Raw genomic sequence first — 14,611 nt, forward strand, 5'->3', positions numbered from 1 at the left:
TCAGCGGCCTTCGATACCATCGACCATGGTATCCTTCTGCGACGACTGCGGGAGGTGGGGGTGGGAGGCACTGTCCTACGGTGGTTCTCCTCCTACCTCTCGGACAGGTCACAGTCGGTGTTGGTCGGAGGGCAGAGATCGTCCCCTAGGCCCCTGAATTATGGGGTGCCGCAGGGTTCGGTCCTGTCCCCCATCCTGTTTAATATCTACATGAAGCCACTGGGTGAGATCATTCGACGGCACGGGATAAAATACCATCAGTATGCGGATGATACACAGCTGTATCTGTCCGCCCCGTGCCAACTCAGTGAAGCGGTTGACGTGATGTGTCAGTGCCTCGAGGCTGTTAGGGTCTGGATGGGGGTTAACAAGCTTGTTCTCAATCCAGACAAGACTGAGTGGCTGTTGTGTTTTCCTCCCACTAATTGCCCAAGTTTTCCATCTCTCAGGCTGGGGGGGTCAAACAGTACGCCCCTCAGACAGGGTTCGCAACTTGGGAGTCCTCCTGGACCCACAGCTGACTTTTGAACACCACTTGTCAGCTGTGACCAGGGGGGCATTTGCCCTGGTTCGCCTGGTGCACCAGTTGCGTCCCTACCTGAACCGGGAGGCCCTCACAACAGTCACTCGTGCCCTTGTGACCTCCAGACTGGACTACTGCAATGTGCTCTACATGGGGCAGCCCTTGAAGAGCATTCGGAGACTTCAGCTTGTCCAGAATGCAGCCGCGCGAGCGATTGTGGGTGCACCTCGGTTCACCCACGTTACACCTATCCTCTGCGAGCTGCACTGGCTGCCTGTTGGTCCGGATACGCTTCAAGGCGCTAGTCGTCACTTATAAAGCCCTTCATGGTATTGGACCTGGGTACTTGAGAGACCGCCTGCTGCCGATCACCTCCAATAGACCGATTAGATCCCACAGATTAGGCCTCCTCCGTATTCCATCCGCTGGCCATTGCCGTCTGGCAACCACCCGGAGGAGGGCCTTCTCTGTGGCTGCTCCGGCCCTTTGGAACAAGCTCCCCGTGGAGATTCGAACCCTCACCACCATCCAGGCCTTCCACAAAGCCCTTAAAACCTGGCTATTCCGAAAGGCCTGGGGCTAATGAGTCTTGTCCCCCCCTCGAATGGTATGGTTGTTGTGTGCTTTTAAACTATGGTATTGTTTTGTCTGTCTTTTTATTCCTTATTTGTACCCTTCCCCCTTGACTTGGGTTGTGAGCCGCCCTGAGTCCCCTTCGGGGAAAAGGGCGGCATAGAAATATAATAAATTCAATTCAATTCAATTCAATTCTTTTTGTGCTTTGATCCCATGGTTCTCCTTGATGGTTCAAAGAGGTCCAAGAGATTAAGCAGCATTTATCTTAGTGCCTGTAGGACTGTTGAAGTAAAGCAAAGGATAAACCTGGGTTCTTGTATAAGAGTGCATATTTGAGAATACATTGTAGCAATAAGAATGGCAAAATGTAAATGTAGTTATTTTTCTGCTCTTATTACACCCACAGATGGTTTGCTGATGACTCTGTTTAACGTAAACCTGTGAAGTGGCTACAGGAATCTGAGTGACTTTTTCTGCTGATGCCGAAAATGTTCCTCATATTCTGAATATACTGTATGCGAGGAAAGTTCTATGGTGAAAAAAGTATCTCAGATCTACCTTGTTAGATTTCAACCAGGCAGATTTTTTTTTTTTGAGTTATGAAAGGGATGGTCTCGGAAGTGTTTGACCCAGTGATGCCACTGGAAGTGGACTTGATCCTTAGGTTTGTTTGTATAACCACCTGAGTTTTACATCAAAATTCCTCCAATTTGTTTAAGGCCTCCCAGAATGTGACATATTGTATGAAACTAGACCCATAGAATGATAAATTGATTTTGGAGAGGAGGTCATTTTGCCTGTCTGGAAAGAAGTAGAAGTGTACCCTCCCTTAAGAAAGCATTGGTGAACCTAATGGTTGTGGACAATTTTCATTAGGTCTCCAACCTTCCCCTTTTAGGTGAAGTTGAGATGGCAAGTGGACTACCATTTCAGAGGGTCCAAGAGGAAACAGGACCAATTGCCATTGGATTTCAAGCTGGGGCACAGTTTGGAGATAGCATTGGTCACATCTGTTGATGATTTGTGGTGGAGTCAAGATAAGGACAGTGTGACTGTCCTAGTTTTTCTAGATTTCTCAGTAGCTTTCAGTATCATTGATTATGGCACCCTGTTATTCCGGATTTGGGGCTTGGAAGTGGGGGTTCTCTATATCAAGTTCTGGTCAGTGTTGACAGATAGGGAGAGATCCAACATGAAGCCCCTGATTGGCAGGATACCTCAGGACCTGACCAGTGGTGGGTTCCTAACCGGTTTATTACTGGTTTGCTCGTGTTCTCTCTTGTGCGCGCGCACACATGCGCAGAAGCGTCCAGCTGGGTGGGCGGAGCGTCCCACTGCTGCCACTACTGGTTTGGCTGATCCAGGAGCATCCCACTTCTGGGCCTGACACTCTAGCTTCACCTATTTAACATCTACATGAAACATCTGAGTGAGGTCATCCATCAACATGAAGTCACGAATCATCACTGTACTGATAATACATTTTAACCCTAGTCAACCAAACAATACCATCAATGTCATATTTGTTCCTGAAAGCTGCTTAGGGCTAGATGGGGAGGAACAAACTCAGATTTAACCTTAAGAAGACTGAGTAAGTATGGGTGCTGATTATTTGCTCTGTGGTTTCCCATCTTTGATTCTGGATGGGCTTGCCCTAATTCATATCAACTTGGGCAATTCTTCTAAACTCAAAGCTTCTGAATAATGAGCATGTAGTAGGTAACAGCCAGGAGAGCACAGATTTACATGGTAAACTAATTGCAACCTTTCCTGGACTGTGAATACTTTCTCACAATTGTTCACACCTTGGTTACCTCAGGTGAGCATTGTCCTTGAAGATATTTGGAAGCTACAGCTAGTCTAGGCAGGCAGGCAGGCAGGCAGGCAAGCAGAACGTACGTACGTACACACACACACACACACACACACACACACACACACACACACACACCACACACATCTCCAAGGTAATATTATTGACAAATAGCTTGGGAATCCTGCTGGGGAATATTTTTCATTCATTCATGTTACGTCCATGTTAGAATATATTTTAAAATTTAAGATTGCTTCATAATATCACTTCATTTCATTTCATTTCATTTCATTTATTATATTTATATGCCGCCCTTTCCCCCCGAAGGGGACTCAGGGCGGCTAACAAATCAAATCAGGGAAGGGGGGGGTACAGACAAAAAAAAATAAACGATACATAACAATACATAATTTAAAAACACACAACAGTCATACCATTCCAGACGGGGGCAACAGCTCTTTAGCCCCAGGCCTGTGGGAACAGCCAGGTTTTAACGGCTTTGCAGAAGGCCTGGAGGGTGGTGAGGGTTCGAATCTCCACGGGGAGTTCGTTCCAAAGGGTCGGAGCAGCCACAGAGAAGGCTCTCTTCCGGGTTGTCACCAGTCGACACTGGCCGGCGGATGGAATTCGGAGGAGGCCTAATCTGTGGGATCTAATCGGTGATTGGCAATTAATATTAAATATTCATATTCCCAAATTAATTTCCCCCTAGCAATGATTATATAATAGAGAAGTGAAAGGCTGGAATTATGCAAAATGAAGGTATTTGTGTACCTATAGTCGTCTTGTCATAAAATATTTAATAGTCTTTGCCAATAGGCCAACTGGAAATGGTTTCTATCTCCTCCAGATCTATGAATTGTATAACGGAGGTTCTACCACTGCAGTCTATGAAATTCAGATGGATGCCCTCCTGCAAGTAGAGAAAGAGAATCACCATCATGCAGTTTTTACCTGCCTGAATCCAAGAGGAGAGATTGGCCCCGGATTAACAGCCCACACTGAATGGATTTTTTGCCCACTGGAATCCAAAATGTACTCGGTAAAGTTATTATCCTTAAGAATAAACCCTTTCCTTTGGAATTATATTCCTTGCCATTCTCAATACCCTTTAGCTAGCCCACTGAAATGTATTCGTCTTTCATGAATCATGTGAAATCTGATTAAAATTGTTTGAAAAATCAGTTCGGTTCTGAGTTTATGAGTGAAAATAGATTGCTCCAGATTTTCAAATTAATTAGAAAAAAACTATTTCTATACGCACTCAGAGGAATATTCTAGATCATCTGAATTGCCAAATCCAATTTTGTTCAGCTTTAGAATTTGTATTCTGGGGACTCTTATTCAATTAAGTTCTGATATTTTGTTCACAGCAACAAAGCTACTCTTTGTCTGCTTCTGTTCAGAAAGGATTCTTAATTGTTCCAATATTTTTAAGCTATTACAACTATTTTATTAATTCATAAAATTTATAGGTTACCCCTGTTACCTCAAGGTAAGTCTGATCTATTACTGATTTCACTTTCTTAATCTTCATCTTGATGTGAACAATATTTTGCTTTACTTTTTACCCCCAAACACCCCAAGTTCTGCTACACATATCTTTTCCCCAAAATAAATTGATAGAAGGGTTAATTTCAGTCCCTCTTTTATTATGGCCATAATTCTTTTAACTGTTTTCTTTGCTTTTTTTCTTTGCACAGGTGGACGTACCTATCCATATCCTTGATGGAGATTCTGCTTTAATTACATTTCAAGGAGTAGGCTTTGATCCACAAGTTATGGGAGAAACTGCACAATTTGACAAAGTCGTGTCTGCTGCAACAACTCCAGTCTCTGCCAAATTAACAGTGCCTGGTCTGGTAAATCTGGGAGTTTACTTGTTCCAGTATCACACAAGAGAGTGTTTTACAGGGATTTCAGATTGCCAGTAGGAGTAAGTGAGCCACTGGCACTGGGAAAGCCATTCTTATATGATGCTGTTTTATCTCAAGTAATGTATTTTCTCCTCCTGCCCCTCCTCTTCCTCCTCCTCCTCTTCCTCCTCCTCCTCTTCCTCCCCTCCTCCTCTGTCCTTGTTTATCTAATGAGCATCTCACAAGGCACAAATGCAGAAAGGAAAAAGTTTTCATGCTGTAGCCATTGGTCAAGCTGGACATTGTGCAGGCTCCTATGTGTTCTGAGAAGGTCCAGTATGACCTCTTTAATAATGACCCAGGGATGCTAGGACATGCAGTCCAATTGAATGAAAGATGAATGCTCTGCTGGTATTGTTGTCATCTGTAGGATGCCAGAAAATGTACCATCAGGTATTTCTTTCACATTGGAGAACACGGCCTTGTTGTGATTCTTGCCCTGTATGAATTTCCTCTTGGTATAATATTGGCAACTCACAACAAAACAAATTTGCCATAATTTCAGTATTTGTTGATCTGTTATGCAAAATTATTGTTGCAGCCAGGCAAAAAGTAGTGCTAGACTTGTAAAACTGAAAATGGTGACCTCTCCAATCAGATTCTTTTCCTACAAGCTAAGGATGTTACACTGATGATAAAGCGCCTGATTTTCAAAGATGCTTTTTCAAAAGGCAACAGAACTGATTTTTTTCCCCCTGAGACAGAAGAAGAAGAAGAAGACGTTTCGCTTCTCATCCAAGAAGCTTCATCAATTGTGATTGGCTGGTGGGAGGATGGAAGGCTAGGTTCTGACAGGATGATGAGGGGAGGGAATGGAAGGATTGTATTTCTTTGCAATCCTCTCGTCAAAATATAGGTAGCCCTGAACTTACAACAGTTCATTTAGTGAACATTCAGAGTTACAACAGCACTGAAAAAAGTCACTCATGACTGCTTTTTACACTTAATGACCGTTGCAGCATCCCATTGGACAAGTGATCAAATGCAGATGCTTGGCAAGAGGTTCATATTTATGAGTGTCCAGGGGTCATGCTTTGGTGACCTTCTGACAAGCAAAGTCAAAGGGGAAGCCAGATTCACCTAGAAACCATGCTTACTAACTTATCAACTGCAGTGATTCACATAACAGCAAACAAAGGTTGTAAAATGGGCCAAAACTCACTTAACAAATGTTTCACTTAGCAACCTAAGTTGAGGGCTACCTGTAGAATCCTTTCATTCCCCCCCCCTGGCCCCCATTCTGTCAGAACCTATCCTTCCATCCCCCCTACCATCGAGTCACAACTGATGAAGCTTCTTGGATGAGAAGTGAAATGTCTTCTTTTTCCACCTCAAGGGGAAAAAACCCAGACTGGTGCCTTTTGAAAAAGCATCTTTGAGAGAACTGGATGACTGAGAATCTCCATAGACATAAAGCTCTTGTGGTTACTAAGATATCCTATGGGAGATTTCAAACATAAATATCACATGATTAAAATCAAAACAACACCAAGTTATTTTGCCTGCAAGGAATCTATGTTGTGAATTGGATTAAATGGTTCGCATGGTAGAGCCAGTATCTCCATGCTGTCGAGTCAGTCTGAGCAGTACTGCTTATACTTGCTTATAGTTGAGGCTGGAAGCTTTGACAAAATGGAAAGATTTTCCAGTGGCAGTCCTGGCACATTTGAGCCTGGCAGAGTACTAAAAAGCCATAATGAATGAAATTGAAAGTTTTGATGTATTATGCATTCTTTTGAAAGTTGGTAGGTTCTTCTGTTTTTTCCAAAAATATCACGGATACAGAAATAATAGAGTAGCAAGTTCAGGAAACAGTAGCAAGTGTGTATACTGCCCCCCAAAATACTCTTCCATCATACATACATACATACATACATACATACATACATACATACATACATACATACATACATACACACATATATATATACATACACATATATATATACACATATATATATATACATACATACATACATACATACATACATACATACATACATACATACATATATATATATATATATATATATATATATATATATATATATATCCGTCCTTGCTTCCACAACATCCATACATTGCTTTCTACATTGTCTTTTGTTCTTTAAACTTCTCAATTTTTGAGAATCTTCATGCAACTATGATTCTTTGACTTTTATATATAACTTGCAGCCATTTACTCTGTTTGTTAACTGCACTCATTTTGGAACACTTAATTTTAAAATACCTATATAAAAATATAAAATACCTATACTTTTGTTGCATTGTGTAATCTATTTGACTCAAACATTTCTTTTTTGCCCTGTTCCAAGCAATTTTCACATCTTTTTCCTATTCATTCTGTTGGAAGAGTTATCTATGTTCTAATGCATTTTCAAGGATCCATATTTTTTTCATCTTGCAGTCATTCTACTCTTTGTTTTTCTTCCATGTTCACTTTTTCCAAATCCATTCTTGAATAAGTTTGTTCCACATTCAGAACATTTTCATATCCTTGTATCCTTCACTAATTTTCTTTCATCATAAACATTCTAATGAATGATGCTTTTTGATTCACTCCTTTCCAATATATTGTATCTATGAATAGACATGCTTAAATGACATATTTGAAATAATTATTCATTTTTGTATATAAACATGTCCCCTGGCATAATTCTCATTATTCTCCAGTGTGAGAAGACATAATGAATTTTTCTGTAGTCTCTTGACTAATTTCTACCCATCCATTTATGTTGCCAACAGAATTTTCCCCTGCATCCCATTCATTTCATTGTAACAGTATTTCATGTATTAAATGGCCCATAAACATCTGCCATTAGCTACAGGCTCTAGCTACCACTGTAGATCACCTAGTTTCCTTCCACTGGTTAGGCCAAGAAAACAAAGGGATCCTTACTTATTAAGCTAGCAGTTCATTCTGTTTATTTTCTTTCCAGGCGGTATATTTATCTCAGCCACGGATATGTCTTGGCAATATCCCTGTTTACAGCAAATGTAGTCGCCTTTTTTTCCTCAACAATGCTTCTGAGGATGAGGCCATCATTTTTACTTGGCACGTACCTGGGATCTCTCCTGCCATGGTGGTGAGTTTCATCTGCATGATTGGCTTTTGGTTGGGTTTTTTTTTGGCTTCCTTATCTTTCTCCTGGCAATTCTGTTCCTTTCAAGTTTCCTCAGTGGCAAACTCAGAACACTTGCTGAATTGATTTCAATTTTATCAGCTCAAACTTCTGAACTGGAGTTGCACCAAATGCAAAAATCTCCCAAAGTTAAAATAGTAAACATTTGCTAAAGAGAACAGGATGGCCCAATTGCAGTGTTGCATTGTATGACTCCTAAGCAATCAATATTCTGCTGCTGTGGCTATATTCAACTATTCTCTTTTTTAATGTCAGGAGGAAAGAGTCTATTTTCAGAGCCACAAAGATATTTAATGTGAATATAGTATCTTGCATGCTTTATGTCCTCATTCATTTATTTCATTGTTTTGTACGGTTATCTGATTTACAAGACTGATCCTGAGTGAGTTACAGTTTAAAGAAACACGAAATGTCTTAAATATGTAATATATAATGTAATGTGATGTGATGTAATATAATATAGTAGACTTAACGACATAAAAACAAGATAATGAAATAACAATAATTATAATAACAGAAGCAACTGAGGCCAACCCTACACATATATCATTCTAGATCCTTGCATTCTACATAGGCTGACGCTACAATCTTTAGAGCCACGTGGAAGGGCAGAAGGATGAGGGTTGTCTGAATCTTGATATATTATGATACAATAACCCATTGTTTTGTTTCAAGGCACTGAAGATCATACCTGAAACTGGACTTGTGCAGGCTGGAGAGAGCACTCATTGTGTTCTTACACTGCATGCTGGTGAAACTCCATGCTTCTACAATGTGGATTTGATCTGTGAGGTGAGACTTTGTGGATATCTCAGATCAAAGTTTTTCTTTAATAGAAAAAGCCAGGAGTTTTTGGTTGCTTATATTCAGTATAGAATATATAGTTTTGGTGCCAAACAGAAAGGCTATAGTTCTAAAAAATATGAGACTGCACTGAAGTCTGTCACTTATCAGTTCATTAAAATTAATCAAAACAAATATGGGATTTATGTAATAGCATAATTAAGGCTGAATGGCTTTTGTCAAGGGAACATCTGCATAGAAGCCTGAAGAAGATAGAAATAATGTACACATAATACAAATTATATTTTTCCATGATACATGGGGCATTTAGAATGCATGATTGAACATGCATGATTTCATTTCCTCTTTCCTGTAATCCAAACATGTTTGCTTAACTATTCTGCATATAATGATCTTGTTTTCTCTTTGGTAATATAGTTGTTTTCAGTAATTTCTATAAAGTCATAGCATTAAACTAAAGTGCAGCCAGAAATTAAATTTCAGAAGGCACATTCGGGGTGACATACTGTATCTCACCAGTACAGAAGAAGAAAAGTAGAAAAAAATCCCAGTTGAATAATGTTAATCATAGGTGTTTTCCCTGTAGATTTTTACTCAAAACTCATTAGATGAATACGAGAAAGAGGTGCAGGAATGGGAAACTGAAAACGCTCGCCAAACTGTGGAGTTTACCATCACTGAGGAAGACCTGGATATGAAGAAGGACCCAAAGGAACCTTTCAAGGTAAAAACTAGCTTGCTATGAAGGGAATCTATTGTATATCTGGATTACAACATATTTCTCAAACTTTTTTTTAATCATTTGATTCTGTGTTTTGTGAACGTATGCAAGAAGATGGGTAAAAAAATTACCTGGAGATATTTTCAGCTTGCAGGATTGTCTGATATAAGACTTAGCCACATCATTTAGATGCCAGGATCTTTCAGCTCCTCAGAATTAGCAACTACTTATTCAGACATTAATATATACATAAATACACACACACACACAGAGTGTGTGTGTGTGTGTAAATGACTGTAGATGTAATTTGCTGACCCTGAGAGCAATTAACCAATAGAACAATTTGCCTCCTGGAGTTGTGGATGCTGCATCACTGGAGTTTTTCAAGAAAAGATTGGGCATTCATTTGTGTGGTATGGCATAAGGACTCCTGCCTTAGACAAGAGTTGGACTAGAAGACCTCTAAGGTCTCTTTCAGCCTTGTGATTCTATATTCTATGTTTTCATGTTTTCCTGAATATATTTTCTAAATATACCAGGAAAACATACATTGAAATTAGTGTTCAGGTTTTAGCTGCATAATTTTTTTAAGGCCAACCAAGTCCTTTGAGTTACTAAACTGGAAAATCTAAGTGGTATCTTCCTCTCACTAATTTATATGAGTTATTTAGGAAACCCCCTATGGGAAACTCATTGGTTCTCATTCAGTTCAGCGAACCATGTATAATCATATGTATTATTATCTTAGTTCCATTTGTATTGTTTTATTATTTGTATTGGAAGTTCTAAATACAATTATAAATATAAATAAAATTTGTTTTATTTATTGAATGTGTATGCCATTAACTTCATATAAATGCCTCATGTCAATTTACATGAAAATTAAAACATCCATGGTATGATATATAAGTGATAAAGTCTACACAATACATTTAAAATATCAGTAACAAAGCATGCACAATAAATTTGAAACATCAACATTTGAAATTTAAAATGTCCATGGTCAGTATCAAACCCATGACATGAAAATACAGTGAAACTATAATGGTTGCAATGTTAAATAAGTACATTTATTTTCTATTAGCACATCTTTTTACAAGGATTTGGGAATTAACAGCCATGGGCAATGGTAGAGAGAAGACAAGAAATTTACAACCTCCCCCCCAATACTGTATACCAGGGGTGTCAAACTTGATTTCATTGAGGGCCACATCAGGATTGTGTTTGACCTTAGGGGGGGGGGGCGTGGCCAGGGTGGACATGGCCAGCTCGACGCCACTCATTTCAGGGCTCCTGTGGCAGCCCCAAGCACTCAGCCAGTGAAAACGGGCTCCCGAGCTCTGTTTTCAGCTGCAATGGCCTCCTGCAATTCCTGCCAATGAAAATGGAGCTTGGAAGGCTGTATGTGGTCCTCCAGAGCTCTGCTTTTGTTGACAGAGGCAGCGTGGACCGGCCGTTTGCTGTTTCCAGGGTGGCCCTGTGGGCCAGATCTAAGCACCCCGTGGGCCAGATCCGGCCACTGCACCTTGAGTTCGACATCCCTGCTGTATACAATAATATGTCAATAGCTTACTAAATCCCGGGAATTTTCACAGTAAATCCATGGCTTGATGTTGAGGGGGAAAACCAGCAGGGGCAGGAGTGTATGCTTGCATTTTTCCTGTGAAGCCAATGTTGTGGTTAGAATCCATCACTGATTTTTCTCCAGCCTCATCTAGATACCCACAAGGAGAAAAAGAGTTTGGAGATTGCCCACTTTGAGCAGAAAAGTGACTGGCAGAAAGAAGGTTATGTTTTCTTTATTCAGCGTGGCAATCTTCTTAAAAAAAAAAAAAAAGGCCACATCCTACAATTTTGTGTATATCATTTAACTTGCTTTATTCAGGTATATCTCAAATCTTTTCAAATTCTATAACTTTTTGTTACAATTTTATTCTTTTTCTTTAGGGAGCTCCAAATATGCCAGGATTATCAAAGCTTTCTAAAGTATTTACGAAGATAAGGAAATATAAGGTAATTAGTTATATGCCCTTTATGTAGATATAGTGAGATCCCTTATTGTCAGCCTCTGCTACAAAAACCGAGCAGGAAATGTCAGTCTTCCAGGCATATTTCTTAATTGTGCCACACCTATAGGTATAATGGATATAATTAATCACGAAAGAAATAAGATCCTAAGGTTAAAAGTTCATGCCATGAAAAATCAAAGGATGAGATGTATATAGATGCTTATATGCAAATACTAAGAATAGGGGGAGTGTTTGGTGTTAAGAAAAACACATAGCATAAATTATGGAAATGTGATATAACCAATGGGATACAGTTATCTTTGTGACATGACCTCTGAAGAAAAGAAAGGGAAGGACATAATGGGAGCAGATCTGCTTTGTATGCAGACTGACATAAAGCAGAAGCCACAAAATGGAGCAGAATCTTCTACTGATGTCCATAGCAATCCTCTAAAGCAGGTTAGTACTCAGCACATACTATTGTCCCACACCAAGAGGCTAAAGCTGACCTATGGATAGAAAATGAATTAGAGAAAAAGAAACAATAACGTAATTTCCCTTCATGTAAGCATAGTTTGGGAAAACGAATGTTCTGGACAGAACTAAGAGACCAGATTTCCAGATATTCTAAATAGTTGTACACTATTCAAAAAGCTAACAACAGGAGTGTTTTGCATATTTCATTGATGCCTTATACTTTGGGGGTCAACAGTTTGCAAATGTTCCCTTTTGTTTTCATACACTGCAACACTGACCCTAATGCTAAGCACAGTCCAATATTTTGTTTGAGAGATGTATTGAACCAATTGGGAATCAAAAAAGATATTATCTTCAGGTGCATCTAAAAAGCCCAACTTAATCTAGAGTGACTTTTAGAAGATCAAGCTTTTTTAAAAAAACGGATTAATGAAAAGAAGATTGAAAGCAAGAGTCAAGAAAGTCAGTCTCTAAATATCTGGCAATGTTTTCAAAACAACACTAGTAGAATCTCAGCTACAATGTCCAGAGAGGGTACCATAAATCCCAAGAGAATATCAGAGTGCCTAACAAGCATGATCAGCATGATTTCTCCAAAAAGTGGGCATCTTTCCCATATAAGAACAAAAAAGAACATTTGGAAAATGTTGACCAAAAAAAGTATAATCAATAAAATAAGCAAAACATTTTGCAGAGCACAAAAAGAAAAAAAGCATTAAAAGCAAAAAAAAAACAACCCTTCAAAGATATTTGGAGTAGGAAGCCTATCAGCTAGTGCATGAGAGGGAGAGGGAGAGGGAGGAAGGGATGCAGGGAGAGAGGGAGGGAGGGAGGGAGAGAGAGAGATTATCTTCTCACATTTAATTACTTAGCAAGATGCTTGAGTGTTACAAGTTAGATAGTCCCTTTCGCTAAACAGTTTATTTTAATTTCTTATCAACAGACTCTTCCTCCTATTAAGAACGTCTGTGAGCCAAATGCCCCTGCTAGCCGTAGCCAGAGGAGGCAGATGAGAGACAAGGAGGCCAGCAGGTTTTGGCCCAAGCCTGAATTCCCCAAGCCCTTCCTCATGCACCTCGGCTTTACAGCCAGGTCCCACTCAATTGATGATTTCTTGTCCAACTTCTCTAATGACTTGCCCCAGCACTTCCTTTACCGGTAAGACACATTGTTTTCCTGGCCTTCTCCAGTTAGAGATGTTGGATCTCTGCCGAATCTCCAAGTAGAGATGTTATGCAATGCTCTTTGTAATTTATTTGTTTAGAACTGGATGTATGCCTTACGCTAAGCCACAGTTTATTTTGGAATTGTTGGATATACCATAGGGGCTAGATTTCCGTGTTGGACCAAGCCATAAATTTACAAGGCACAATCTGGATAGTCCTTGAGTTACGACCACAATTGAGCCCAAAATGTATGTTGCCAAGTGAAACATGTGTTAAATGAGTTTGCCCCATGTTATGACTTTTCTTGCTACTAGTTATTAAGTGAATCATTGCATTTGTTAAGTTAGTAACGTGGTTGTTAAGTGGAGCTGGATTCTCTGTTGACTTTGCTGGTCAGAAGGTTGAAAAGAGTGATCACATGATCCCAGGACACTGCAACCATCATAAATATGAACCAGTTGCCAAGCATCTGGATTCTGATCACATGGCCATGGGGAAGCTTCAACAATTGTAAGTTTGAAAAACATTCATAAGTCACTTTTTTCCAGTGCGTTGTAACTTTGAACATTCAGTAAAGGAACTGTTGTAAGTCAAGGACTACCTGTAGTGAATTTATCAGTTGTGCTGGTCTGGTTTAGCATGTTTTGTGATAGGTGAAACCACTTAGCTTTTAGCACTGATGATGTTATCTAGTTTGGCAATGAAATGCCTGCAAGAATACAACTAAGCCCAGAGAGAATTAAGAACCCCATCGAAAACCACTTAGCACTTGCTTTAATTTTGCTTGAATTGTACTATTATGAATAAGAACTGTTTTATATATTGCTTGTCTTAATATGGAAATATTGGAATTGGAAAACACAATCTGATTGTCCCTGTGGCACGAGAATATTTAATAAACTGAGCTGAAGGACAAATCCTATCTGCTTGTTTCTAGGCATCTCATGGTTGTAGAAAGATTTAGATCATTTAGGAAAAAGAGTTTCAATGTTTTTTTTTTACAGCCAACTGAAGAAGAAAGCACCAAGAAAAGATTCTGAACGTAGGACATCTCTATTCTCAGTTTCGAGCAAAACTGGTAGAGGATCTATAAAGGATGCCACCTGGATGGATCTAGAAAACTGCACAGAACAAGAAGCCCAGCTACTGACGGACATGCTGTCTGTGGTGATCAAGTAGGTGGCTTGTCTGTCAAAAGTCCTGAAATATTTAGATGGTATATATGCACTGCCTTACTATATATAAGCTACTGTATATATTTTATAAATATATAGACTACAGGCTTAGGATTTGTATTATTTATATGGCCTGCTAATTCAACCAAGGTGCTGAAAATAATGTACTTTCAGTTATTCCTGTATGCTTTCAGAATAACTCCATAAGGAAGGTTAAATTAAACCAATTATGAGAAATGCGAGGCCTGATAAGAGGTTGGATTCATGTTCCATCAATAAAATTTACTG

General features: G+C 39.5%; 1 protein-coding gene across 2 annotated transcripts in view; it reads left to right on the forward strand.

The window, feature by feature from the left end:
* Positions 1 to 14,611, forward strand: part of CFAP65 (cilia and flagella associated protein 65) — a 54,893-nt gene that overhangs the window by 33,431 nt on the left and 6,851 nt on the right. For both annotated transcript variants that reach the window (XM_014057161.2, XM_087713042.1), the window contains exons 23-30: positions 3,763 to 3,954; positions 4,616 to 4,774; positions 7,768 to 7,914; positions 8,647 to 8,763; positions 9,362 to 9,499; positions 11,444 to 11,509; positions 12,926 to 13,140; positions 14,153 to 14,323. In XM_014057161.2, the coding sequence (XP_013912636.2) occupies positions 3,763 to 3,954; positions 4,616 to 4,774; positions 7,768 to 7,914; positions 8,647 to 8,763; positions 9,362 to 9,499; positions 11,444 to 11,509; positions 12,926 to 13,140; positions 14,153 to 14,323 (1,205 nt within the window). The remainder of the gene's footprint in view (positions 1 to 3,762; positions 3,955 to 4,615; positions 4,775 to 7,767; positions 7,915 to 8,646; positions 8,764 to 9,361; positions 9,500 to 11,443; positions 11,510 to 12,925; positions 13,141 to 14,152; positions 14,324 to 14,611) is intronic.

The sequence above is a fragment of the Thamnophis sirtalis genome, unplaced genomic scaffold, assembly GCF_051295495.1.
Source record: "Thamnophis sirtalis isolate CommonGarterSnake01/CBP01778 unplaced genomic scaffold, rThaSir2_p1.2 scaffold_1, whole genome shotgun sequence".
In the NCBI taxonomy this organism is placed as follows: domain Eukaryota; kingdom Metazoa; phylum Chordata; class Lepidosauria; order Squamata; family Natricidae; genus Thamnophis; species Thamnophis sirtalis.